Raw genomic sequence first — 23,313 nt, 5'->3', positions numbered from 1 at the left:
ATGCTGCTCGGTATCCTGGACAACATCATTGAAGTGTCGGGACCATTCGCTGATAGTTACATTATTTAAGGAAACAGGAAGTGTCCAGTCACATGTGAAACATCAACCATGACCTGCAACAAATGATGATGCCCTAGTAGGTGTTTCAGCTGCTGGGGCAGCTAATCCACACATCAGTAGCAGACAAATTGCGCGAGAATTGGGAATCTCAAAAACGTCGGTGTTGAGAATGCTACATCAACATTGATTGCACCCGTACCATATTTCAATGCACCAGGAATTGCATGCCAATGACTTTGAATGTCATGTACAGTTCTGCCACTGGGCACAAGAGAAATTACGAGACGATGAAAGATTTTTTGCATGTGTTCTATTTAGCGATGAAGCATCATTCACCAACAGCGGTAACCTAAACCGCCATAATATGCACTATTGGACAACGGAAAATCTACGATGGCAGCGACAAGTGGAACAGCAGCGACCTTGGCAGGTTAATGTATGGTGTGGCATTAAGGGAGGAAGGTTAATTGGCCCCCATTTTATCCATGGCAATCTAAATGGTGCAATGTATGCTGATTTCCTGCGTAATGTTCTACCAATGTTACTACAAGATGTTTCACTGCATGACAGAATGGCGATGTACTTCCAACATGATGGATGTCCGGCACATAGTTTGCGTGCGGTTGAAGCAGTATTGAATAGCACATTTCATGACAGGTGGATTGGTCGTCAAAGCACCATACCATGGCCCGCACGTTCACCGGATCTGACGTCCCCGGATTTCTTTCTGTGGGGAAAGTTGAAGGATATTTGCTATCGTGATCCACCGACAATGCCTGACAACATGCGTCAGTACATTATCAATGCATGTGCGAACATTACGGAAGGCAAACTACTCACTGTTGAGAGGAATGTCATTACACGTATTGCCAAAGGCATTGAGGTTGACAGACATCATTTTGAGCATTTATTGCATTAATGTGGTATTCACAGGTAATCACGCCGTAACAGCATGCGTTCTCAGAAATGATAAGTTCACAAAGGTACATGTATCACATTGGAACAACCGAAATAAAATGTTCAAATGTACCTAGGTTCTGTATTTTAATTTAAAAAACCTACCTGTTACCAACTGTTCGTCTAAAATTATGAGACATATGTTTGTGACTATTACAGTGCCATCTATCACAAACTGAAAAAAGTGGTCCAACTAAAACATTCATATTTCTTTATGTATTACATGAATATGTAATAAAAAATGGGGTTCCTATTTTAAAAAACACAGTTGATATCAGTTTTAGCTATGGCAGCGCCTTATAGCAGGCCAACCATTGCGCCAGCTGGTTTCCCCCTTCGAGCTAGACAAATTTCGTTCTTTGTAGTTTTTTCGTTTGACACTTATTTCGTGAGATATTTGGCCCGGTCACGATCAATGGACTACCCTGTATATAAAAAATTACCGATTTTATTAGGTCTTGAAGTAATGCATGTAAAAATTTTAACATTTTCAACTGGTGTAGATTATATTTTAGAAAATAAAATGAAATACTTCTCACACAAGTTTATAAGTAATATACATATCATTTTATTTGGAAAATGGCAAATTTTATAATCAGATAAAAACCCGAAAAAGTGAAAAAGAATGTTTTCCCCTTCTAACTCCCCTTAAAGTTATGGAAATGTGTAAGCTTTCGGAGCCAGTGGCTTCTTCTTCTGGCAGAAACAATAAGGGGAAGGAAAAGGGAAGAAAGAAAAGGATTGTCAAGGTTTAGGAAATGGGGAGAGTTGCAGAAAAGCTGCAGAGAAACCCAGGCCAGGACAGACTTACTGAATGGGATGAGAAATATGTAACTAAACCAGTCTATCTCTCATACCACCAGCAGATGTGAAGTATTCTTGTGATTGGTAGTAAGTCATAAACATTAAATTATTTTCAATGTATGTTCATACGTAATACTGCACGTACCTTTGAGGTATCATTGGGCCCATTGGGAAGAGGATCAAAATTAGGCCACTGCTTTCTAATTATTTGGAGCATTTCACAAAATGAGACCATCTTCCCATCATTCCATTTGTTGCCGCTGAAAGGCATGTACTCGATAAATCTTACATCAACATTTTTCTCTTTTGTTAACTCCACAAAACTGCACACTTCATCTTCATTAAAACCTCGCATTACAACACAATTTATCTGTGGAAGAAAGTCACCATTAAAAACTTGGTATCAGATAAAGCATGGTTTAAACAGAGTTTGAAAGACTTTTTGATAGATAACTCATCCTACTCAATAGATGAATATCTTAACAGTGGCTGTTAGGCCAGCTTAAATAAGGATGTCTGTTAGATTTCAGTTCTGAGAGCACTTTGCCATAACAGTCAAGATTATGTACTTTTTGTTTGATAAATTTATTAATAGTGCATAACAGTGTTTCAGTCTGACAGCGTATCAATTCTGAAAATATTAGCTGTTCCAGTTTGTATTGTATTCACCTAGTTTGACAATCTCCTGACAAATGATCAGGGTATTCAAATGTTTTATATTTTTTATGTTATACTTTCTGGCATGTTACTCACCCATGAGAATCGTCTCATGTTTTGGGTCTTGGAACAAAAGCTGAATCTAATCTAATCTAACCTACAAAATAATGGTTCTACAAGTCTGTTGTTATATTTGTATACCTCACTGATTCTGTTAAATTAATCTTTTTCTCTCTTTTTAGAGAATGTCAGAATTTATCTTAGCATGCCAAGCTGTTAACCTTCTTAACAATTTATGAAAATTAAACTACATACATCTCCAATCTTTTTCCCCACTCCAACGCACACATCTTTCGCTGAAGGTATTATTTTAACTATTACATGAAATTAAGAAGCTTTCTTGAAACTGTGCTGCCATTTGTGAAACAAAGTTAAAAGTGTTCTCAAGATAAAAGGTCTTCACAAAAGGAGCATTTAGTATCTGTGCAGGTGGTAATACTGACAGCCATCATATAAACAAGCCCAAATGGTAGAACATCCTGCTTTACACATACACGCAATGGCAGAAAAAAGGAAAAGAGCACACCTTTCATTCAAGCATTGAATATATAAACTGATGAGACAAAACACTATGACCTCCTGTTTGATAATGTGTTTGTCCACTGTTGGAACACAATACAGCAGTGATTTTGTGTGGGACAAGTTCAACAAATTTCAGGTATGTTCCCAGCATTATGTGAGGTATGTTCCCAGCATTATGCAGCACCGCATGTCTAAGCACAGGTCATGTAATTCCCATAAATTGCAGATCAGTGGTTTCTGGGTGCAGAACTGGTATCTGATAGCATCGCAGATGTATTCCATCAGATTCAGAAGGGGTGAATTTGATTCTGGCCTCGTGACACTGAAAGTCATATTGTTGAAACATGTCACCTTCATTAGGGACAGGGTGCGGACAGTGCACAATAATGTTCACACAGAACAAAGCTGTTATGGAGCCTTCAGTTACTACCACAGGACCCATAGAAGACCAGGTGAATGTCCTCCATAGCATAATATTGCTCCCACTGGCCTAAGTCTGTAGCAAAGTGCACATTTCAAGCACCAATTCACTCTGTTGACAGTGTATGTGCACAAAACCGTCAAGCAGGTGTAATGCGAAACTCGAATGATTCAAACCAGATGACACATTTCTATTGAATCACTGCCCAATCTCAATGCTCCTGAGCCACAGAAATTGTAATTCAACTGTGTTGTCAACATGGGAACATACAGGGGTTGTCTGCAGCAGAGCCCTATGTTTAACAATGTGCAATGGATGGTGTGCTCTGAAATACTCGTGTTTCCACCAGCACTGTGTAGCTTCCTCAGCTGAATGTCATCTTTTTCAAAGGAACCATCCCAGAATTTGTCTTAAATCATTTAGGGAAATCAAGGAAAACCCAAATTTTGGTGGCCCGATGGGACTCGGGTCCGTTGTCCTCTCGAAGGCAAGTCCACTGTTTGACCACTGTGGTGGCATGACCTAGTCTTAATTAAGCCAGAAAATCTTGGGAAATGCTGACAGATTTAAGATATAACAATTTAAAACAATCCTTTCATGAATTTCACTACAATTTTCTGCTCTTTTGAAAAACAATTTCTTTTGACTGTTTTGATGTTGTTTAGTATGTTTAAATAATGATGGCAGTCTCTATAAAAGGGCAGTTCGGCTTTTAAGTTTAGTTATACTGTTTTAAACTACATCCTTCATCTATTTGTCCACCCAGAAGTGCTATAGGATGTAACTTGAAGACTATGGTGAGGTGGTGGGGGACAGTCATGTGTTGAGGAGGAGGTGCTGCCAGAAATGAAGTGTGTGAGGTGAAGTTATTGACACTGCATACAGGGAGAATAAAAATACTCTATTCCATATTCATTCACAATCTACGTCTGCCCCCATATGGTTTTACTTTTCTCCAATAAGAAAAAAGAAATTGTCAGTAACTGTCTCTATAAGGTCTTAAAAGGAAACAAACAATAGAAAATCTAGGCTGGAATAATGACCATATTATAAAAAAATACATTGCTATTCACTGTACACAGGAAATGTTAGGTCACAGACAAGCACAACAAAAAGACTACTAAACACGTAAGCTTTCGATCAGAAAGTCTTCTTCGTAAGTGGACAAGACACACACACACACACACACACACACACACACACACACACACACACATATGACTGTTGTTTCTCCCATGATGCGCAGTTGCTCCCAGTCTGGCCCTAGCAGCCAGAGACCGTGGTCATGTATGTGTGATCTGCATTTGCGCGCATGTGTGTGTGTGTGTGTGTGTGTGTGTGTGTGTGTGTGTGTGTGTGTGTGTGTGTGCGTGCGTGTGTGTGTGGGAAGGGGGGGGGGGGAGGTTTGCACCAAAAGCTTACGTGTTTAATGGGTGGTGTATTTTTTTTTTTTTCCCCCTGCCTGCAACACAACATCTACACTATACAGTGAGTGCCAATCTATCCTTTTCATAATACTGTCGTTACCACCTTGCCAAGAGGCATATTGTGGAGTAATCCGAAGGGCTCTACTAATTTGTACAAGAGGAAGGAGAGCACAATCTCAATGTAAGTTTTTAGAAAACTGGTATGTGCATTACTTCTGCAAACCTTTCAGAAAGGACACAGTATGCACTTCATCCAGCAAGATGAGTAATAAACAATATTAGCAATACTGCATCAAACTTGTTCACTTTCATCTTTGGATTAAACATTTGATTTCAGAGAGTACAGAATTTGACAGAATCAAATTTTGGGGATATGTGGAACTGGGACAACGGCATATTTTTTACCCATTCACAAACTAAGCACTGCTGATTGCTACTTTTATTGTGTCTGCTGCTGCAATGCATATATGAAACTGTAAGTGCAGCATCTATGATGGAATAAAATGTTATACAAATGAAACAAACAGGCACAGTGAAATAGAGTAGTATGGCTCATCATTTCGGTCTCACAGATTAGCAGGTGTTGACTTGAAAGATAATACTTAAGAAGTTGAATCCAAAGGAGAGGATGTACCATATTTACTCAAATGTAAGCCGCATTTTTTCCGGTTTTTGTAATCCAAAAAACCGCCTGCGGCTTAGAATCGAGTGCAAAGCAAGTGGAAGTTCTGAAAAATGTCGGTAGGTGCTGCCACAACTAACTTTTGCCGTCGAATATATGTAGCGCTACACAGGCATGCTTCGTAGGCACAAAGATAAATACTGGCGCCAAAACCTCTGCGTCAGTAAATAAATTAAAAAAAAAAGGTGGAAGACGATTTTCATACATTATCCAACGAAGTAAATATAAATTCCGTATTGTTCATCTTCGAATGTAGCAGAACTTCAATGTATTACGAAAATCCGACTGGCAAGACTGTTTCGGATGTTTGTCAATATGGCCAACTCTACGTTCTGAATTTTTTCCTACCTGTGAGAAGAGATGGTTGCTTATAGGAACCTGATGAAATGTGAATCACATGCAGTATTCTCTTCATCATAAGAGTAATACGAATATAAACATGTTGCCACGTAGTCTTTCGTGTTTGCTGCTATCTTATTTAAATCCTGTCTGCCTAATAAACTACGAAACTAGAGTGAGACAACAGCAAATGTGGAAGAATATACGTATCGTGTCATGTTTATATTCATATTATTCTTATGCCTAATAGTGATACAGTCAGAACTGAAGCACGGCAACTGACTAGATTTTTAAATCTAAGATGACTCTAATTTCTGTGCAGAATTTGATGTACTAAAGAAGCGGCCGCAAAGATTTTCAAACGGAGATAAATTTTCGCCTAACTCTCGTTCAGAACATGTTCTATCATATGCAGTCTATTATTTGGTTCTTGTTGATCATTATTTAAGAAAGCAGCAGTGTAAGTAACAACAAATAGTCTCTTGCCATTGTTTCGCTAATGAGATGATTTCTCTCTCTTTTTTTTTTTTTTTTTAATTGTAGGCGGTGGTAGCGTGCATAAAAGCAAGCCAATCCGCGAGCGACGACAGGCCGCAAACACGCACTATCAGAATGCGACAAACAATGCATGACACAGTACAGTAATGTATTTTCAGCTTAGAGTGACATAAACGCCTATAACAAGGAAAACGGCACTTATCAGATCAAAGCAAAATAAGCAATTGATTCAAACCAGACGAAGCACGTGAAAAAGGAAGGGTACCAGTATAAATACGGACGGAGGGCCTGACGCATAGCAAAGGCTACCTGGTAAAGCTTAAGTGCTAAGCTTACGACTCGAACCAAACTACTGTAGCTGTATCATCATTCATTCGACCTAAATTGTGTCTCATATTACAATGGACCGACTTTGTTTCGATTTGGAGGTGCGGCTTAAAACTTTTCTCTCCCCTTGAACTTCGAGTCTCAAATTTCAGGTGCGGCTTAGATTCGGGAATTTTTTTTTTTCCTTCCTTTATTTCGAGTCTCATTTTTCAGGTTTGAGTGCAGCTTAGATTTGAGTAAATACGGTAGGTGGTATTTCACCTAATTCTGACTATGAAATAAAACAAAGTACGGCAGGGAGCTCTGACGAATCAAAGAGCAGCGATGAAGATTCTGATGAATAGTAAAGTATGAGTTAAGAAATAAGATGCTACTGAGATCGTAAATCTTTGTTGTGTTGATGAATCTGTTAACAAACATATTCAAAAATGCACTGAAACATTGGCACATGTAGTGTTGGGAGGTGATAAACTGTCATTACGGTTAGAGGAGCTACGTATTTCTTGCTGTTCTACTCCTACATGACACTGTATCTGAAGGTACAGAATGAATCTTCACTGGCTAGAGAAATGGGTAACACAATTTTACAAGTCTCTGCTGTCATGTAATCTCTTCAGGGAAATCATGACTGTACTAAGATTCGGTTTGTGGTTGACAAGGTCAGAGTCATTAAGAAATGCAAGGCAGCTACCATGTCAGTCCTAGAAGAGAGAGACGTAGCAAACTGTCAAAGCATGTACATTCCCGGTCCATATGTTTGTGGTGATGTAATAACCAAGTAATACTGAAGTGTGATCCAAGTCGCACAAATATGGCTTTAGTAATAACCTCCGAACAATATGCCTCTAAGGACTCAACAAGACACAGAACACTGATGTGCACATTACAAACTAGAATCACACAGAGAATCAGTCAGCACTGTTCCACACTAATACATGTGCGAGTCACCAGCAGATGGCATGGCAGCGACCGCGCCACACGCTTGGCTCCCAGAGACAGAATCCAGCAGCCAGCCTGCAATGATCAGTGGGTGACCAATTTAAAGACGCATGTACGGCAACACCACTCTCGGTGCACTCACACTGACATGTACTAGTAGCACGATACAGCAGTGATGAGCAGTAGTACCCCTCCTGTCTTGCGCGCCTTTTATCTGGCTCTACAATTTACTTTCCTAGATCCACACAAATGCCTGATCCTCCTAATTCAATTTGCTCTGCAGACTATTTAAAATTCACAAAGAAAAAGGAGCCAAAATTGCACTTTGTGTGCCAGTTACTTTCCAATACATTGCCACCAGCTGATCTTATTTAAGAATACTCAACTTTCGTAGCCATACTTACAGCACATCCTTTGCTTCCTGGCCTAAATCCAAGTTAACTACCAGCCCCCCTGCCCCCCCCCCCCCCACAAACACACGCCCCTGCCCCCCTCCCTCCCCCCCCCTCTCCCCCCTTCCCAATCAGGTAGTTGTGTGCTGTTATCTCACGTCACACCCTAGTCTATGAGTGCCCAGCTGTCTGTCGCCTGACCCCTCTACCAGCACCCCTAGCTAGTCCACAGATGGCTCCCCACTCTCCCACGAGCCACTAAATGCTGCCCTCCAAACCCCTCCCATCTCTCTCCATCCCTCACATTGCCTCAACCCACCCCATCCTACCCCACTCTAAAGCCCCACCTCACTCCAGAACACTCACCATGGGCCAGTAAAGAGCTGGCAGTTGAGAGACCACAACATAAGGAGACATGCATGCGCATGTGAGTGAGTGTGTGTGTGTGTGTGTGTGTGTGTGTGTGTGTGTGTGTGTGCACGCACGCGCATGTTTTCCCTACAGCTAGAAAAAGAAAGTGCATTCTGGAAGCTCGCCAAGCAACGTACCTTTTAGCTTGGAAGGTAGAAGACGAGGTACTGGTGGAAGTAAAGCTGTGAGTACGGGTCGTGAGTCATGCATGGATAGCTCAGATGGTAGAGCACTTGCCCACAAAAGGCAAAGGTCCCGAGTTTGACTCTTAGTCCGGCACACACTTTTAATCTGCCACGAAGTTTCATATCAGTGCACACTCCACTGCACAGTGAAAATCTCATTCTACAAACCTATTGTTCGTGTGCCTATCAATGAGACAGTGCTTCTGCCTTTTGGTGAGCCATCTGCTTTATTCCTAAATAATTCGTAATTTTCAACAGAAACTTTCCGTACGTTATTATTGCATCCTACATTACAATATGCAATTTCCACAATATGTGGTCATCTGTGAATATAATGGGGGTAACAACTGTAGGAGACCAAAAACTGACTGCAGTAAGCAAGTTCAAGTTATTGTACGCTGTAGTAGTTACGCAGAGGTGAAGAGGGTCACACAGGATAGGCTAGCATGGGCAACTCCATGAAACCAATCTTCAGATGGAAGATCACAACAATAAAAACATTTGATTCAGCATACACCAGACTCCAAACAGCGTACACAACCTGTATGCTCAGAAACACAGAAAATCATATTGGTTCCATCAGCAGGAAACTTCAACCCGTAATTGTTATGGAACACTGCGGCGACTTTGTTCATTAATAAAACCCAAAACTGGGGAGTAATAAGAGAGTATTGTTGTAACTTCTTATCAACCTCGTTACCAAAATACATATTAAGAAGACTGGTAAATTGTTATTTTAAAGGGGTCACTCCAAAGCGCCACGAAAGTATTTGAGCAATGTATAAAATTAGAGAATCGGTGCACAATATTGAAAGTCTATCTACATTATCTATATCTGCATGACTAGTCTGTAATTCACAATTAAATGCTGGCAGAGGGTTCAGAGAACCACCCTCAACCTATTTATCTACCATTCCACTCCCCTACAGCATTTGAGGAAAAACAAACACTTCAATATTTCCGTACAAGCTCTGATTTCTCTTATTTCATTACAATGATCATTTCTCCCTATGTAAGAGGGCTCTAACAAAATAGTTTCACATTCAGAGGAGAAAGTTGATGATTGAAATTTTAAGAACCTGCTCCAGCAAAATGCTTTTGCTTTAATGACTGCCACCCCAATTCACATGTGATATCTGTGGCATGCACTTTCCTGTTTCCCAATAATACAAAATGAGCTGCCTTTCTTTGAACTTTTAAATGATGTCCTCTGTCAGTCCTATCTGGTAAGGATCCCACACCATGCAGAATACTCCAAAAGAGGACAGACAAGTATAGTTGTAGATAGTCTCTTTAGTAATCCTAATCTTCTAAATGTTTTACTATTAAATCACAGTCTTTTGTTTGCTTTGCCACCGCATTATCTATGTGAGCATTCCAATTTAAGTTATTTGTAAATGTAATTCCTAAGTATTCAGTAGACTTCACAGCCTTTAGATCTGTGTGAATTATCATGTAAACAAAATTTAGTAGATGCCTTTTACTACTCGTGCAGATGACATAAAAATTTTTATTATTTAAGGTCAGTTACCACTTTTTGCATCATATGGATAGGTAGCCTAAATCATTTTGCAGTTCATTTTGATCATCTGATCACTTTACAAGACAGTAAATGATTTGCGAGACTGTAAATGATAGCATCATCTAAGAGGACTGCTCAGATTCTCTCTTAAATTGTTAATGTAGATCGGCAACAGCAGGTGGTCTATAACACTTCCTTGAGGAATGTCAGATATCACTTCTTTTTTACTTGACGATTTTCCATCAATTACTATGAACTGTGACCTTTCTGACAGGAAACCACACATCCAGTTGTACAACTCAGACAATACTCCATAGGCACACAATATGATTAGAAAATGCTTGTGAGGAACTGTTTCAAAAAGTCTTCTGGAAATCTACAAATATGGAATCAATTTGAGATCCCCAGTCGACAGCACTTATTACTTTGTGTGACTAAAGAGCTAGCTGTGTTTTAAAAGGTCGATATTTCTGAATCTATCTTAGCTATTTATCAATGAATCATTACCTTTGAGATAATTCAAAATATTCAAACACAATATATGTTCCAAAATCCTAATGCAAATCAACATTAGTGATATGAGTCTGTTATTTAGTAGATTACTCCTCTTTTCTTTCTTGAGCATTGGTGTGACCTGAGCAACTTTTCAGTCTCTAGGTATGGATCTTTATCAAATGAGCGGCTATATATGATTTCTAATGGAGCTATTGTATCAACATTCTCTGAAAGAAACATAAATTGTTTATGACACTGAGGAGAGCTACTACTAAGTTACTCACAGTTGCAGTTGTTCTTGATTTGAATACTGCAATATTTACTTTGTTGTCTTTGGTGAAGAAATTTCAGAAATCCGTGTTTAGTAACTCTGCTTTAGTAGCACTGTCATCAGTAACATTACCACAGCTATTGCGCAGTGAAGGTATTGGTTGTGTCTTGCCATTGGTGTACTATACATTCAACCAGAAACTCTTTGGATTTTCTTCCAGATTTCAAAACGAAGTTTCACTATGGGAATTATTAAACACATCTTCCACTGAAACCCACCCTAAGTTTCGAGCTTCAGTAAAACATCGCTAATCTTGGAGATTTTGCATTCTTTTAAATTTTGACATGCTTTTTTTCATTGCTTCTGCAGCTGAGTTTTGACATATTTTGTGCACCACCCTTTTAATTTATTTGGTATCCATTCAATTTATTTGGTATATATCTCTTAATTGATGTCGATACTATTTCTCTGAATTTAAACCATCTCTGGTCTACACTTACATAGTCAGACTTGAAGGAGTAGAGACTTAGTAGAGACCGTCACCTTGGAAGGCATCAAGTTAATTTTTATCTGCTTTCTCATTAAATGCCCTATTGTGTACAGCTGAAAATTAATAGAGATAAGGCAAACAGAATGTGCAAAGTAAGTGGAAATTACTCGTCTCTTCCCCGATTACAGTGCAATAGAAGATACTACAAGATGTTGACAGATTGCCGTATCTCGGTAGCTTTATATGTAATAATGAGGTCACAGATGCAGAAATCACCAGCAGAACTGGAAAATCAGTCCATATGGCAATTAGGTCTGTAATATGTCAACAAAGCTTTGAGTGTACTCCTTTATTGTTTATATTTGTGAGACTTGGAAAATGTCAGTAAAATCAGCACACAGTCTCCATATTTTTCACCAACAATGCTAGAGATGAATTCTGAAGATGTTAACCCAACCAAGTTACAAATGATGTAGTGCTGAGAATACGAGGTCTACACAGCCTGCACAAAATTATTGTTGAAAGAAGACTGAAGATTGCAGGTTATGTTCTACACATGTAAGGTGGAAGAATCCCAAAATCAACACTGTTGTGGAAATCAATGGACAGATACAGATGTACAGGAAGACCTGTTAACACCTGGAACTTTTGCAATGAATCTTCAATGCATGGACACAAACTTGGAGGAAGGTGAGAACTTGGCAGCTGATCGAGTGAACTAGTGGAAACCAGTTCCTTGTATGGTACACAGCAAATCTGAGTAAGTTAGTAAGTAAGTAAGTAAAGTAAGTACAACTGGGGATTTTGCAAAACTGTTGGATGATCGATATTATTGTCTAGATTTGACACTGTTGGACTTCTACCTTTTCCTTGATGTGTATTCTTCAAATTGTGAGTTTTATGAGAAAGCTGATAGGTACTTACCAATCAACCTTCCCTCACACGAACTGACATTGTCTCTTTATAAATTCTACTGTGCTAACAATTATCTACTGAGAATCCTCGACTAGGTCTCCACAGCTCAAATGAGCCAGTTTCTTTTAAATTTCTGTCTTTGGCTATAATTGTCTTCCAAGTATGGTGACACAACATCCTGTCATGAAACTTTTGCCTTTACATTTGTTTACTTTTCTGGACACTGCCTTTTTCTGCACCATGCACCAAATACACTATGTGAGTAACGCCCAAGCTCCAACAACCAATCGTGAACTGTAAACAGTTGTACACTCTACCAGGGCACATAACAAACAATTAACATTTGTGTTTTAGTGTTCTAAGCTGTGAGGTCATCAGCGGACAAATAATTTAGTACCTATTCCTAGGCAGCCGGAGTGGCCGTGCGGTTCTAGGCGCTACAGTCTGGAACCGAGTGACCGCTACGTTCGCAGGTTCGAATCCTGCCTCGGGCATGGATGTGTGTGATGTCCTTAGGTTAGTTAGGTTTAATTAGTTCTAAGTTCTAGGCGACTGATGACCTCAGAAGTTAAGTTGCATAGTGCTCAGAGCCATTTGAACCTATTCCTGACGTGCAGTTGTTTGGAACAACGACTGACATGATCCAAAATATTACTTTCTTTTATTATAGCTTCACTTTTATTTTGTCTAATGATTACTAATTTCAGTATCAAATTCCATCATCAAGCCACTATATGATCAGAAAGCATAGTGTATCATTAAAATATTGTTTAATAAACAGATTACCATTATATCATCATTCCTTAAAGTAATGTCCAAACTGGAAGGACAGATGATTAATTTTGAGTATATACAAAAGTCAGAGTACTGAACCGGATATGAAAGAAGGAAAACCAGAAGGGCAGTGAGAGACGGCTGCCTTCTATCACCTTACTTCCTTAATATGTTCATCAAGGAAGTAATAACAACAACAAAGAAAAGATGACAAGAATCAAAAGGTAATTTCTGGAATACTCCAAGGAAATGTGATAGGGCCATTACATTTACAATGTATATAAATGATCCAGTAGAAAGTGTCAGAGGCTCCTTAATATTGTTCACAGGTATTACACTTGTCCATAAGAAAGTGTCAACAACAGAAGACAGTATCAATTTGCACAATGACCTGCAAAGGATTGGTGAATGATGCAGGCTCTGGCAGTTGACCCTGCACATAAATAAATGTAACATATCACACACACACACACACACACACACACACACACACACACACAGGAAAAGAAATCCAATACTGTACAACTACACTATTAATGACAAATTGCTGGAAACAGAATCTACCATAAAATATCTAGAAGTAACTATTCAGAGCAACCTTAAAGTGGAATGATCACACAAAACAGCAATAGAAAAGCAGATGCCAGACTAACATCCACAGGAAGAATCTTAAGTGAATGTAAATTACCCCTGTGTCCTTACCCAGTACGACTGACAGAAGAGAGAAAGAAGATCCAATGAAGTGCGGAGTGTTTTGTCACAGGATCATTTAGTCACTGTGAGATCATTACAGAGATGCTCAGCAACTCCAGTGGTAGATGCCATAAGAGAGCAGTTGTGCATCACGGAAAGATTTACTACCCATGTTTCGAGAGAGTAGTTTCCGAGAAGAGTCTGACAACATAATAGTTTCTCTCATATACAATTCACGAAATGATCACGAGAAGAAAATTTGAGAAGTTAGAGATAATACAGAAGCGTACTGACAGTCATTCTTCCCAAACACTGTTCACAAGTGGAACAAGGCAGAGGGGGTCAGTTGGTGGCATGAGACGTACCCCCTGTCACACACAGTTAGGTGGTTTTTGGAGCATGATGTCGATATGGAGACTTAATTGCATGCATATACACTGCAGATTGACGACATCACAATAGTAAATCAGAGTAGGAACTAAATAAAATGTTTCAGGCCTTAAATCAAGAAATGGTAAAACTAAAGCTAAAAATGAATACAAAGAAGACAAAAGTTATGGCTACAGACAAGAAAGGAGGTGGAGGCAGGACTGACGCAAGAACAGGCAATGAGCAACTCAAGAAAGGAACTGAAATTCACTATCTCAGTAGCATTTTGCAAGAAAACAATCAATATTTCAAGGCATTCAAGAAAAGAATAGCACAGGTGAAGAGTTCCTTCCAAAATAAGAAGAAGCTGCAACTGAATAAACATATCAGCTCCCACATTAAGAAAATATTTGTAAAGACCTTTGTGTGGAGTGTTCTGACACACAGATGCAAAATCTGTACATTAGAAAAGCCAAAGGAAGCTCACCTCAAACCTGCTGAAATGTGGTTCTGGAGGAGAAGTACAAGAACTAGCTGCATTGACAGAAAAATTAAAGGAAATAGGAGAGAAGAAGGAACCACTGAAAGTTATAGGCCAGAGCAAAGCAAAATACACTGGACACTTAACTGGAGATGATAATCTTTTAAAAAACATTTCTGAAGGCAAGATCATAGGTAAGAAAACAAGGGGATGACTGAGAACATCCTACTTAAACAATATGATCAATGAATGGGATTTTCTTCACACATGGAGATGAAAACAACTGCTGAAGAGAGGAAGCTGTGGCTGCAGAGACAAGGTTTAACCTTTTGGAAGAGTAAGGACCAACTAATACAAAATATGATTCTGCATGGCAGCTACATACGGAATAAATGACAACTTCTTGTGTGCATTCATCAAGTCACTTACCCCAGTAGGTGTCTTATCTACTAAAAGTAAAGGTCACTGTTGTGCTTTCAATAGGTGTGAACTGCACCCTGAAAATGGTATGTCTAGTTTGCAGTTGTACAGAAGCTTTTTATTTTGCAAAATGGTTCAAATGGCTCTAAGCACTATGGGACTTAACATCTGAGGTCATCAGTCCCCCAGACATAGAAGTACTTAAACCTAACTAACCTAAGGACATCCCTGCCTGAGGCAGGATTCGAACCTGCGACCGTAGCAGCAGCAGCATGGTTCTGGACTGAAGTGCCTAGAACCGCTCGGCCACAGTGGTCAACTTTTATTTTGCAAAGAAATTTTTGATAATAAGATGAACTGATGCTGGTACTCGCTACTGAAACCAGTAGTACTTAGACACAACAAAAGTGTGACTACAGAATTAAGAATAATTTTTCCAAACAATTGAGTATTTTTTTCAAAACAACACCACAATAGAGGAAACTTATTTTAAACTAAAGACACAAAAGAAAAAAAGAGAAACTGTAAAGATCTTGAGTCTCATAAGACTCTCTTGGGAGGAAAATATAAGATATTTAATTGGTAAACTTGCAAGGCATACTTTTTTATGTTGTATAAACTACGAAACTGTTAGCATCTTCAGCTAAAATTTACTTCTTCTGTCTTAATATACCTTCCTTCACTTTCAGCTGCAGTGTGGAGACAGGGGTGAGGGTGGGAGCGGGGATGGAGTCGAGGGTGAGGGCGTACTGCTTTAAAATGGTGATTCTTGTATTGATATTCTTAACAACAGATTTATATCTCTTGCTTATGAAAGCCTGCATGCGATGACAACTGCACTAGTAATACCTTCACAGGGTCGTATTCAAGTTGCAAGGCTAGATCTATGCCAGCCATGGCATGCTCCCAGCCTTTCCTCCTCGTGATCTGGTTGTAGCATTGGGACTGCAGGGTATCTAAGCAGATGTTCAGACCGTCAAGCCCTGCCCTCTGCAAGGCAACCAGCTGTCTTGTCAATATGAGGCCATCGGTTGTCATTAAGACACTTTCGAGATCTTTTATTTTCTTCAGGGCACCTGTGAAACAGCAAATTATTCTAAACAAACTGAAACAAATAATTTGTAACATTTCTGCTGCATATGAAACAAAACTCCAGTTGATAAATTGAAAATACAAATTCCTTAAAAGTTAACTGTACATTTGCCCTAATACAAAGAGATAAGAAGGGTTAATAAACTGAATTGAAGAATGCAAGTTAAGATAGCAATGAAAAAATAATTAGAGGCATAAGATCACCTACTGCAACAGAGAAATGGGAATCAATATGAACCATTACCACTACTGTCAACTGATTCCATGTCTCCATGCACACTGTATAAACCACTGTGGGTTTGTCCGACAAAGTACATTGTTGTACCACACATTATGGTTTTTCCCCATTCAGTGCTCATGTGGAGTGTGGGAAGAATGATTCTTTAAATGGTTCTGTGCATGCTGTAATTAATCTTGCCTTCATGGTCCCTATAGGAGTGATACATATGTGGTTATTGTATAATCCCTAAATACCTCGCTTAATACATGTTCCTGAAATTTCATAAGTTGGGTTTTGTCATATATTTGGCGTCTATCTTCACTTGTCTGGCATTTCCAATTTTTAGTAGCTTCTTGATGCTCTCCCATGCATCAAATAAATCTATGATCAATCATGCTACACTATTTTGTATACATTCAATGTCTGCCATTAGCCTTATTTGTTATGGGTCATACTTAAGCAATATTCTAGAATGGGCCACACAAGTATTTTGTAAGCAATGTCCTCTATCGACTGATTGCATTTTCCAGTATCTTACCAACGAATTGAAGTCTGCATTCTGCTTTGCCTACAAGTGAGTCTATGTCACCATTTCATTTCATCCAGATATTTGTATGAGTTGACCAATTAAAACTGTGATTATTTGATAATGTAGTCATACAATACTGTCTTTTATTTGTTTTGTGATGTGCTCCAATTTACATTTCTGAAAACTTAAACTCAGTTGCCCATCTTTGGACCAATTTGAAATGTTATGATCTGACTCAAATTTGTACAGATCTTTTTCAGGCAATAATTCATTATAGACAACTCTATTATCCAGGAAAAGTATGAGGTTCCTTATAATATCGTCTTCCAGAACATTAAGGTACAACATTAATGTAATGGTATAAATTACTATAACTGTATAAATAAGTTTATAAGTGTGTAAAATACATTGAACTATTTGTTACAACAAAACATTGTACTGGTATACTCAGCAAGATGTTAAATCAGCAGATAGCTATATTTTATGTTCAACATTTTGTGTACAGCATATATGCTGGAAAGGATTTATACCCAAATTAAATAAATCTGAAGAAATGGTAGTGTGTCTCTGGAAAAAAAATCCATAAAAACTCATACAGTCCAATTTGCTATTATGTCACTGTTACTGAAATATAATACAAAGTAACTGAATTCGATGAACATTCTCAGAGTGCAATATGCCTCAGAGTGAAATGCACAGTAATGTCAACATTATTTTTCAAGGCTATGTTGTGAAAATGGATGACAGCAAACCGCACATTTTGTTCTCAATCTGAGGAAGCATTATGCACTGTAAAACACTGTACTGCTGTTCTACATAAAAGCTGTCTCATTGCCAACATCTTTCCCCTGCTGGCTGTTCTACACTTCTCATCACTGATTCAACACGTTGTAAGATATTTTATGCTGTATGACACCACAGTCCAATCTGGTAAGGATAGCATAAAAATAATATATGAATTTCAGTATTGAAACTGGAACAGCAGAACAGCTCTCATCACACTGGATATCAAATCGAGGTTGGATTACAGCCATGGGTACATTAATTCATGCTACTCAACTGTATGTCATATGTCGGAGTTCATCAACTGTAGTGGTTGGCGACTGGTGGCTGGCGACTGGTGGCATACCCATCTCTTGGCATCCTGTGTACAGACGTTCTCCACAGGTGACAGATTTGAAGAAAATGCTGGATATGGCAACAGTGGAACACTCTCTGTATCGAGGTAGCTCAGTACAGCTCAGGTGATGTGTAGTCTTGCATTATCTTGTTAAAAGATAACATCATGGAGCCCTTGAAAATAGGGCACAGCGATAGGCCTTAACAAAACACAAATGCAATGGCTGCTGTCCAAATTACTGGCTATGTGAACCAGAGGTTGTGATATGTATCCAGTTGCACCCCATACCATCACATCACATGCTGGACCCGCATGGGAATGACAGGTACAATCTGGCCAGGTCTGTTGGCATCAGAGCCTCCACACACAAGTACATCAATTGTGACGATGTTACAGAACCGAGACTCATCTGATACGATGACACAGTGCCATTCCTGTGTCTGGCATTGTTGTTAGTTGCACCGCTGTCAGTTCACCTCTCTCTAGAGCTGCATTAAGGGCTTGACAGTCTGTGCTGCTCCAGATGCCATCACATTGTCTGTGTGGATACTTGTCTCACTGTATACAAGCCCACTTCCTGACTAAATGTACACAACTTCACTGCAGGATCACGTACGCATGAGCAAACACTTGTCTGCCCTCTCAGGTGCTAGTTGGGTGGCACTACTGAGGCCCTGCAAGGCATTTAGCATGGCCCTCCTGAACCTACCTATTCTATGTTCGCACAAAATGAGATGCTGAGCAATGCAAGCAGCAATATATTGAAACAATAAACCAGAGCCTCAGCAGACCATGAGCCTGCCACTGCCAAATCTGGAATGCTGATAAACATTTCTCCTTCTTCCATTACGCTTAACACGGTCTTCGTGTAAACAATCAACACCGAAATAGAATTTCTGAATGAGAAACCTGCTCCATAAGCTTATCTTGCATACAGAATATGCATGGGAGTGCTGAAAAGTAATGCCTCTGAATTTTTTATTCTGTTCTCAATATCGGTCGAGGTATGACACGTCACACATATTACTTGGTCAGCTTTCCCACTTCACTGACTCGTGGCACACCCCCCTCCCGCAAACAGATGGAGTCGCAATAGGCAGCCCACTCTGACCAGAGATTGTGAATATATTTACGGTGCACTTCGAGGAAGAGGCCCTGATGTCATCCAAATGGAAATCCTTCTTCTTCTTCTTCTTCTTCTTCTTCTTCTTCTGTTATGTGGATAACACACTTGTCATCTGGCCTCATGGAAGAGACAAACTTCTTGACTTCTTTGTACATCTGAACTCCACACGCCACAAAATCAAATTCACTATGGAGACCAAAGAAGAAGGAAGACTACCATTCCTGCACATCATAGTCAGGAGAATAACGGACAGCACCCTGCGCCATAGCGTGTATCTGACTCTACAAAACACATAAACTCAGTTCTCCCTATGGCACTGTGAATAATTTCAATAACAAAAAGTGTGATGAATGTTGCAGCGTACATTTAATTTCCACTTAGGCTTTGCATTCAAGATCAGTCTTACCTGAGAGTGCAACATTACATCTTTGGTTAATTTAATTATATGTTCATTAGATTTTGGTTATAAGGCACGTTTTGCTGCCTAATGTTTCATCTCCAAATGCTGGAAACAATCCATGGAGGAAGAGGAGTATGTAAGACATTGGTGGACCAGGTTGGAAGAATCTGTGAATTTCAATACTCTGTAGAAGAGCTCAATCATTTGAAAATAACTTTCAGACCTTGTGGCTATTCTAACAGATATACATAAGGCACTACATTCTAAAATATTTGCATCTTTCACTGAAAAACAAGCAACTAGAGGAAAAGTTATCTTGCCATTTGTAAAAACAGTCGCAGATCGCGACCTCCGAGTGCTATGAAGAGAAGGTATTGACGCAGTGCTTAAACCAAACTGAAGACCACAACAGCAGCCATACTCAAGTAAATTGGTATGCAGTAGTTTCAGTGAATTTGACAATGATGTGGCTGCTTTCATGGTGGCCCAGTCATGTTGTGGGGATAGGGAATGCCAGTGACAGGGCTGGAATTGTAGGTGACAGATTGATTTTTGGCAAAGCCTTGTATCAATACCTCCTTAATTATTGAGCTGAAAAACTGTAAAAAACATTCATACAGTAAAATCACACAAAAAAATTTCCTATTTCTGCAGGTATTGTGCCTTCTGTTTCCTTTTCATTACAAAAACATATTGATTCAAATTTATAAAGTCACAACTATGTCGCTGTGATTTGTGTAACACACATTCTGGAACATGTTCCAGGAATGTCAAAAAACAGACAGCTTTAAATACTTACTCTAGCTCATTTTTCAAGACTTGCATGCCAACAACAACACCATCTATCCAATCTGTTTTTATTTCCCTTTCATGTAAAGATTTCTCCACAAAGGATATCATCTGCCATGTAGGCAGTGCAAAAGGAAATTCCACACTCACATTTGGGTTATCAAGTAGAGTCTGTGTCTTGTCAGAACCAAGTACAATCAACCCAATTTCATCTTTCCCACTGGTAAATATCTGGAAACATATTAAATGGTAAAAATAAGTTTTGTTTATAACAAGTTGTATACCAATAAAAACATCACACACAGATACTCTTTATAAAATTATTTAATTGGATAGATAAAAAATCTACTCGCCAAGCAGTGGCAGAACACACACATAAAAGACTGTTGTGATAGGCAAGCGTTTGGAGCCAGTGACTCCTTCTTCAGGCTAAAGGGTTGCAGGGGAAGCAAGAAGGGTGAAGGAAAAGGACTGGAGAGGTCTAAGAAAAGGGGTAGATTTTGGGAAAGTTACCCAGAACCGTGGGTCATGGGTGACTTACCGTACAGGATGAGAAGGAAAGACTAATTGTTGGGGACTGCATCGGGCAATATTCGGAAACCTGAGAGCATAAAGGTGGAAGACAGGGTAATATGCAAGACAGAGATTACTACTAAAACTGTACATGAGTTAATAAGAGTGAGAAGCTAAGCGTATTGTATACAACAGCTGCGGGACGGGGTAGTGAAAATAGATGGGAAAGACAATGAAAGATGTAGAAAGCTAAAACAGAGTGAAGCAAAGAGTAATTACAGTGAAGAAAGGCTGAGACAGCAGAAATTAACGTAAATTAAGGCGAGGTGGGTGGTGAGGACACGTTGTAGTGCTAGTTCCCACCTCCGGAGTTCTGAGAAACTGGTGTCTGGCGGAAGAATCCAGGTGGCATGTGTGGTGAAACAAGTGTCGAGGTCACGTATGCCATGTTGTAGAGCATGCCCTGCAACAGGATATTGTGAGTTTCCAGTATATACACTATGCCTATGCCCATTTATCATAACTAATAATTTGGTGGTAGTCATGCAGATGTAGAAAGCTGAACAGTGTTTACATAATAGCTGGTATATGACATGTGTCGTTTCTATTTTTCGCCTGATCCGCAGTTCTGGGTGACTTTCCCAAAATCTACACCTTTTGCTGGAACTCTCCAGGCCTTTTCCTTTACCCTTCTTTCTTCCCCTTCAATGCTTCTGTCTGGAGGAGCCACTGGCTCCGAAAGCTTGCCAATCACAACAGTCTTTTATGTGTAAGTTCTGCTGCCACTTGGTGAGTAGATTTATTATCTATTCAATTAAATAATTTTATCAATAATTTATTGTTTTTGTTGTTATAGTTACTCTTTATAACCTACTTAAAATACATCACGTACCCTCCTCTCCACAATTCTTCGAACACATAGTTTTGCCTTTTGTAAAAAATCACTGCGTTTCTGTATAACATACTTGGAATCAAAGTGTCCAACATCTATTACAATCATAAACAGAAGAAAGAAAGTCATTGTATTTATTGGCAGTATTACGCAATCAAATATTTTGAAAGAGTTCCAGTGGTATAAATTTACAAAATCTTACAAATAAATATATACGTTTATTCTTTAAATCAATTCTTAGCAATAACATAATAGTATAAATTGCAGAATCAATATAGCCAATTTTAATGTAATGACTGCAATACAAATACAAAATAACAGCGGTAAGTTATAACAAATGAGAGAGAGAGAGAGAGAGAGAGAGAGGCATTTAGACAATGTTTCATTACAGTGTGAAACTTATTAGAATTAAAATGAAGCCATAGTGAATTATTACATTCCAAAAATAGTAATTATTGTGCTCTTTCACCCCAAAATACTACCTTCATTAGGTAATATATACTTTTAATTTCAGAAATTTTTACAACAGCTCTGGACTTCACTGCCTCGATGAATTTATTACATGTGTCAATGAATGAGGGTTGATAACACTGCTTTAGTCATTCAATTGTTCATCATGTGATATTCACAATGTTCTTAATAACTTCTTATGTAAAGTTCTATCATGAAAAAGATAATCTACGTAAGTTTTAAAAGTCGCGAATCTTTAAACAACAACTTGTTAATGGGTATATCAGTATTTTGTATACATTCTAGCATTGCTAGATTTACTTTTAAATTTTAAAGTATATGAGCAGATTGGCAACTTTCCATCCAGAAAATTTGCTGTTGGCAAGACCTCACTACAAAGAAAAATGGTCTTTCCGGAGTCAAATGCTAAAGAATTCATAAATACCAGCAGTGTAAGTGATACAAACAGGTATTAAGCAACGGTCATAAATATCGTTCTGCTAGACGAGAAAAAAAGTAGGTAGATGAAAGAGTAAATTGGGTGCAAGGATTGAACATAAACTCACCCAAATTACAAAGGATCTTTCTTTTTTTTTTTTTTAAAAAAAAAAAAAAAAAAAAGAGGGTCACTGCTCAAGAATTGAGAACTGCCCCCACCCCCCTTTCTTTTACAGGCTTGCTTTCACTTCTCAGATGAGACCATGTCCCCCATATAAGAAGAAAATAGCCAATATGTAAAGAGAATTACACTTAAAGAGTTTTCTAGAATGAGACTTTCACTCTGCAGCATAGCGTGCACTGATATGAAACTTCCTGGCAGATTAAAACTGTGTGCTGGACCAAGGCTCAAACTTGGTGATCGTAACCCCAGACCTGTGTTGCCGTTTTCGGAGGTAAATCTCGTATCTGGAAAGAGGAGATGACAGTTAGGGTACTATGGGCGAGCAGCTGCCATCAATTTTTGATGGTGCAGAACCCACAATAGTGGAACTGTTGCCTAGTCCAAAGGCACCTGTTACCAGTCTTACCCCACAATAGTGTATCGAATCCAGACTTAATGTCGTAGCTGAT

The 23,313-nt window shown here is 38.9% G+C and overlaps 1 protein-coding gene across 1 annotated transcript in view; it reads right to left on the bottom strand.

Annotated features, from left to right (window-relative positions):
• Positions 1 to 23,313, bottom strand: part of LOC126484208 (molybdenum cofactor biosynthesis protein 1-like) — a 77,487-nt gene that overhangs the window by 44,416 nt on the left and 9,758 nt on the right. The window contains exons 2-3 of the mRNA XM_050107621.1: positions 15,961 to 16,187; positions 1,967 to 2,191 (exon numbers count right to left, since the gene is read on the bottom strand). Of these exons, the coding sequence (XP_049963578.1) occupies positions 1,967 to 2,191; positions 15,961 to 16,187 (452 nt within the window). The remainder of the gene's footprint in view (positions 1 to 1,966; positions 2,192 to 15,960; positions 16,188 to 23,313) is intronic.

The sequence above is a fragment of the Schistocerca serialis genome, chromosome 6 (genome assembly GCF_023864345.2).
Source record: "Schistocerca serialis cubense isolate TAMUIC-IGC-003099 chromosome 6, iqSchSeri2.2, whole genome shotgun sequence".
Classification (NCBI taxonomy): domain Eukaryota; kingdom Metazoa; phylum Arthropoda; class Insecta; order Orthoptera; family Acrididae; genus Schistocerca; species Schistocerca serialis.
This window is presented reverse-complemented; position numbering and strand designations above follow the sequence as displayed.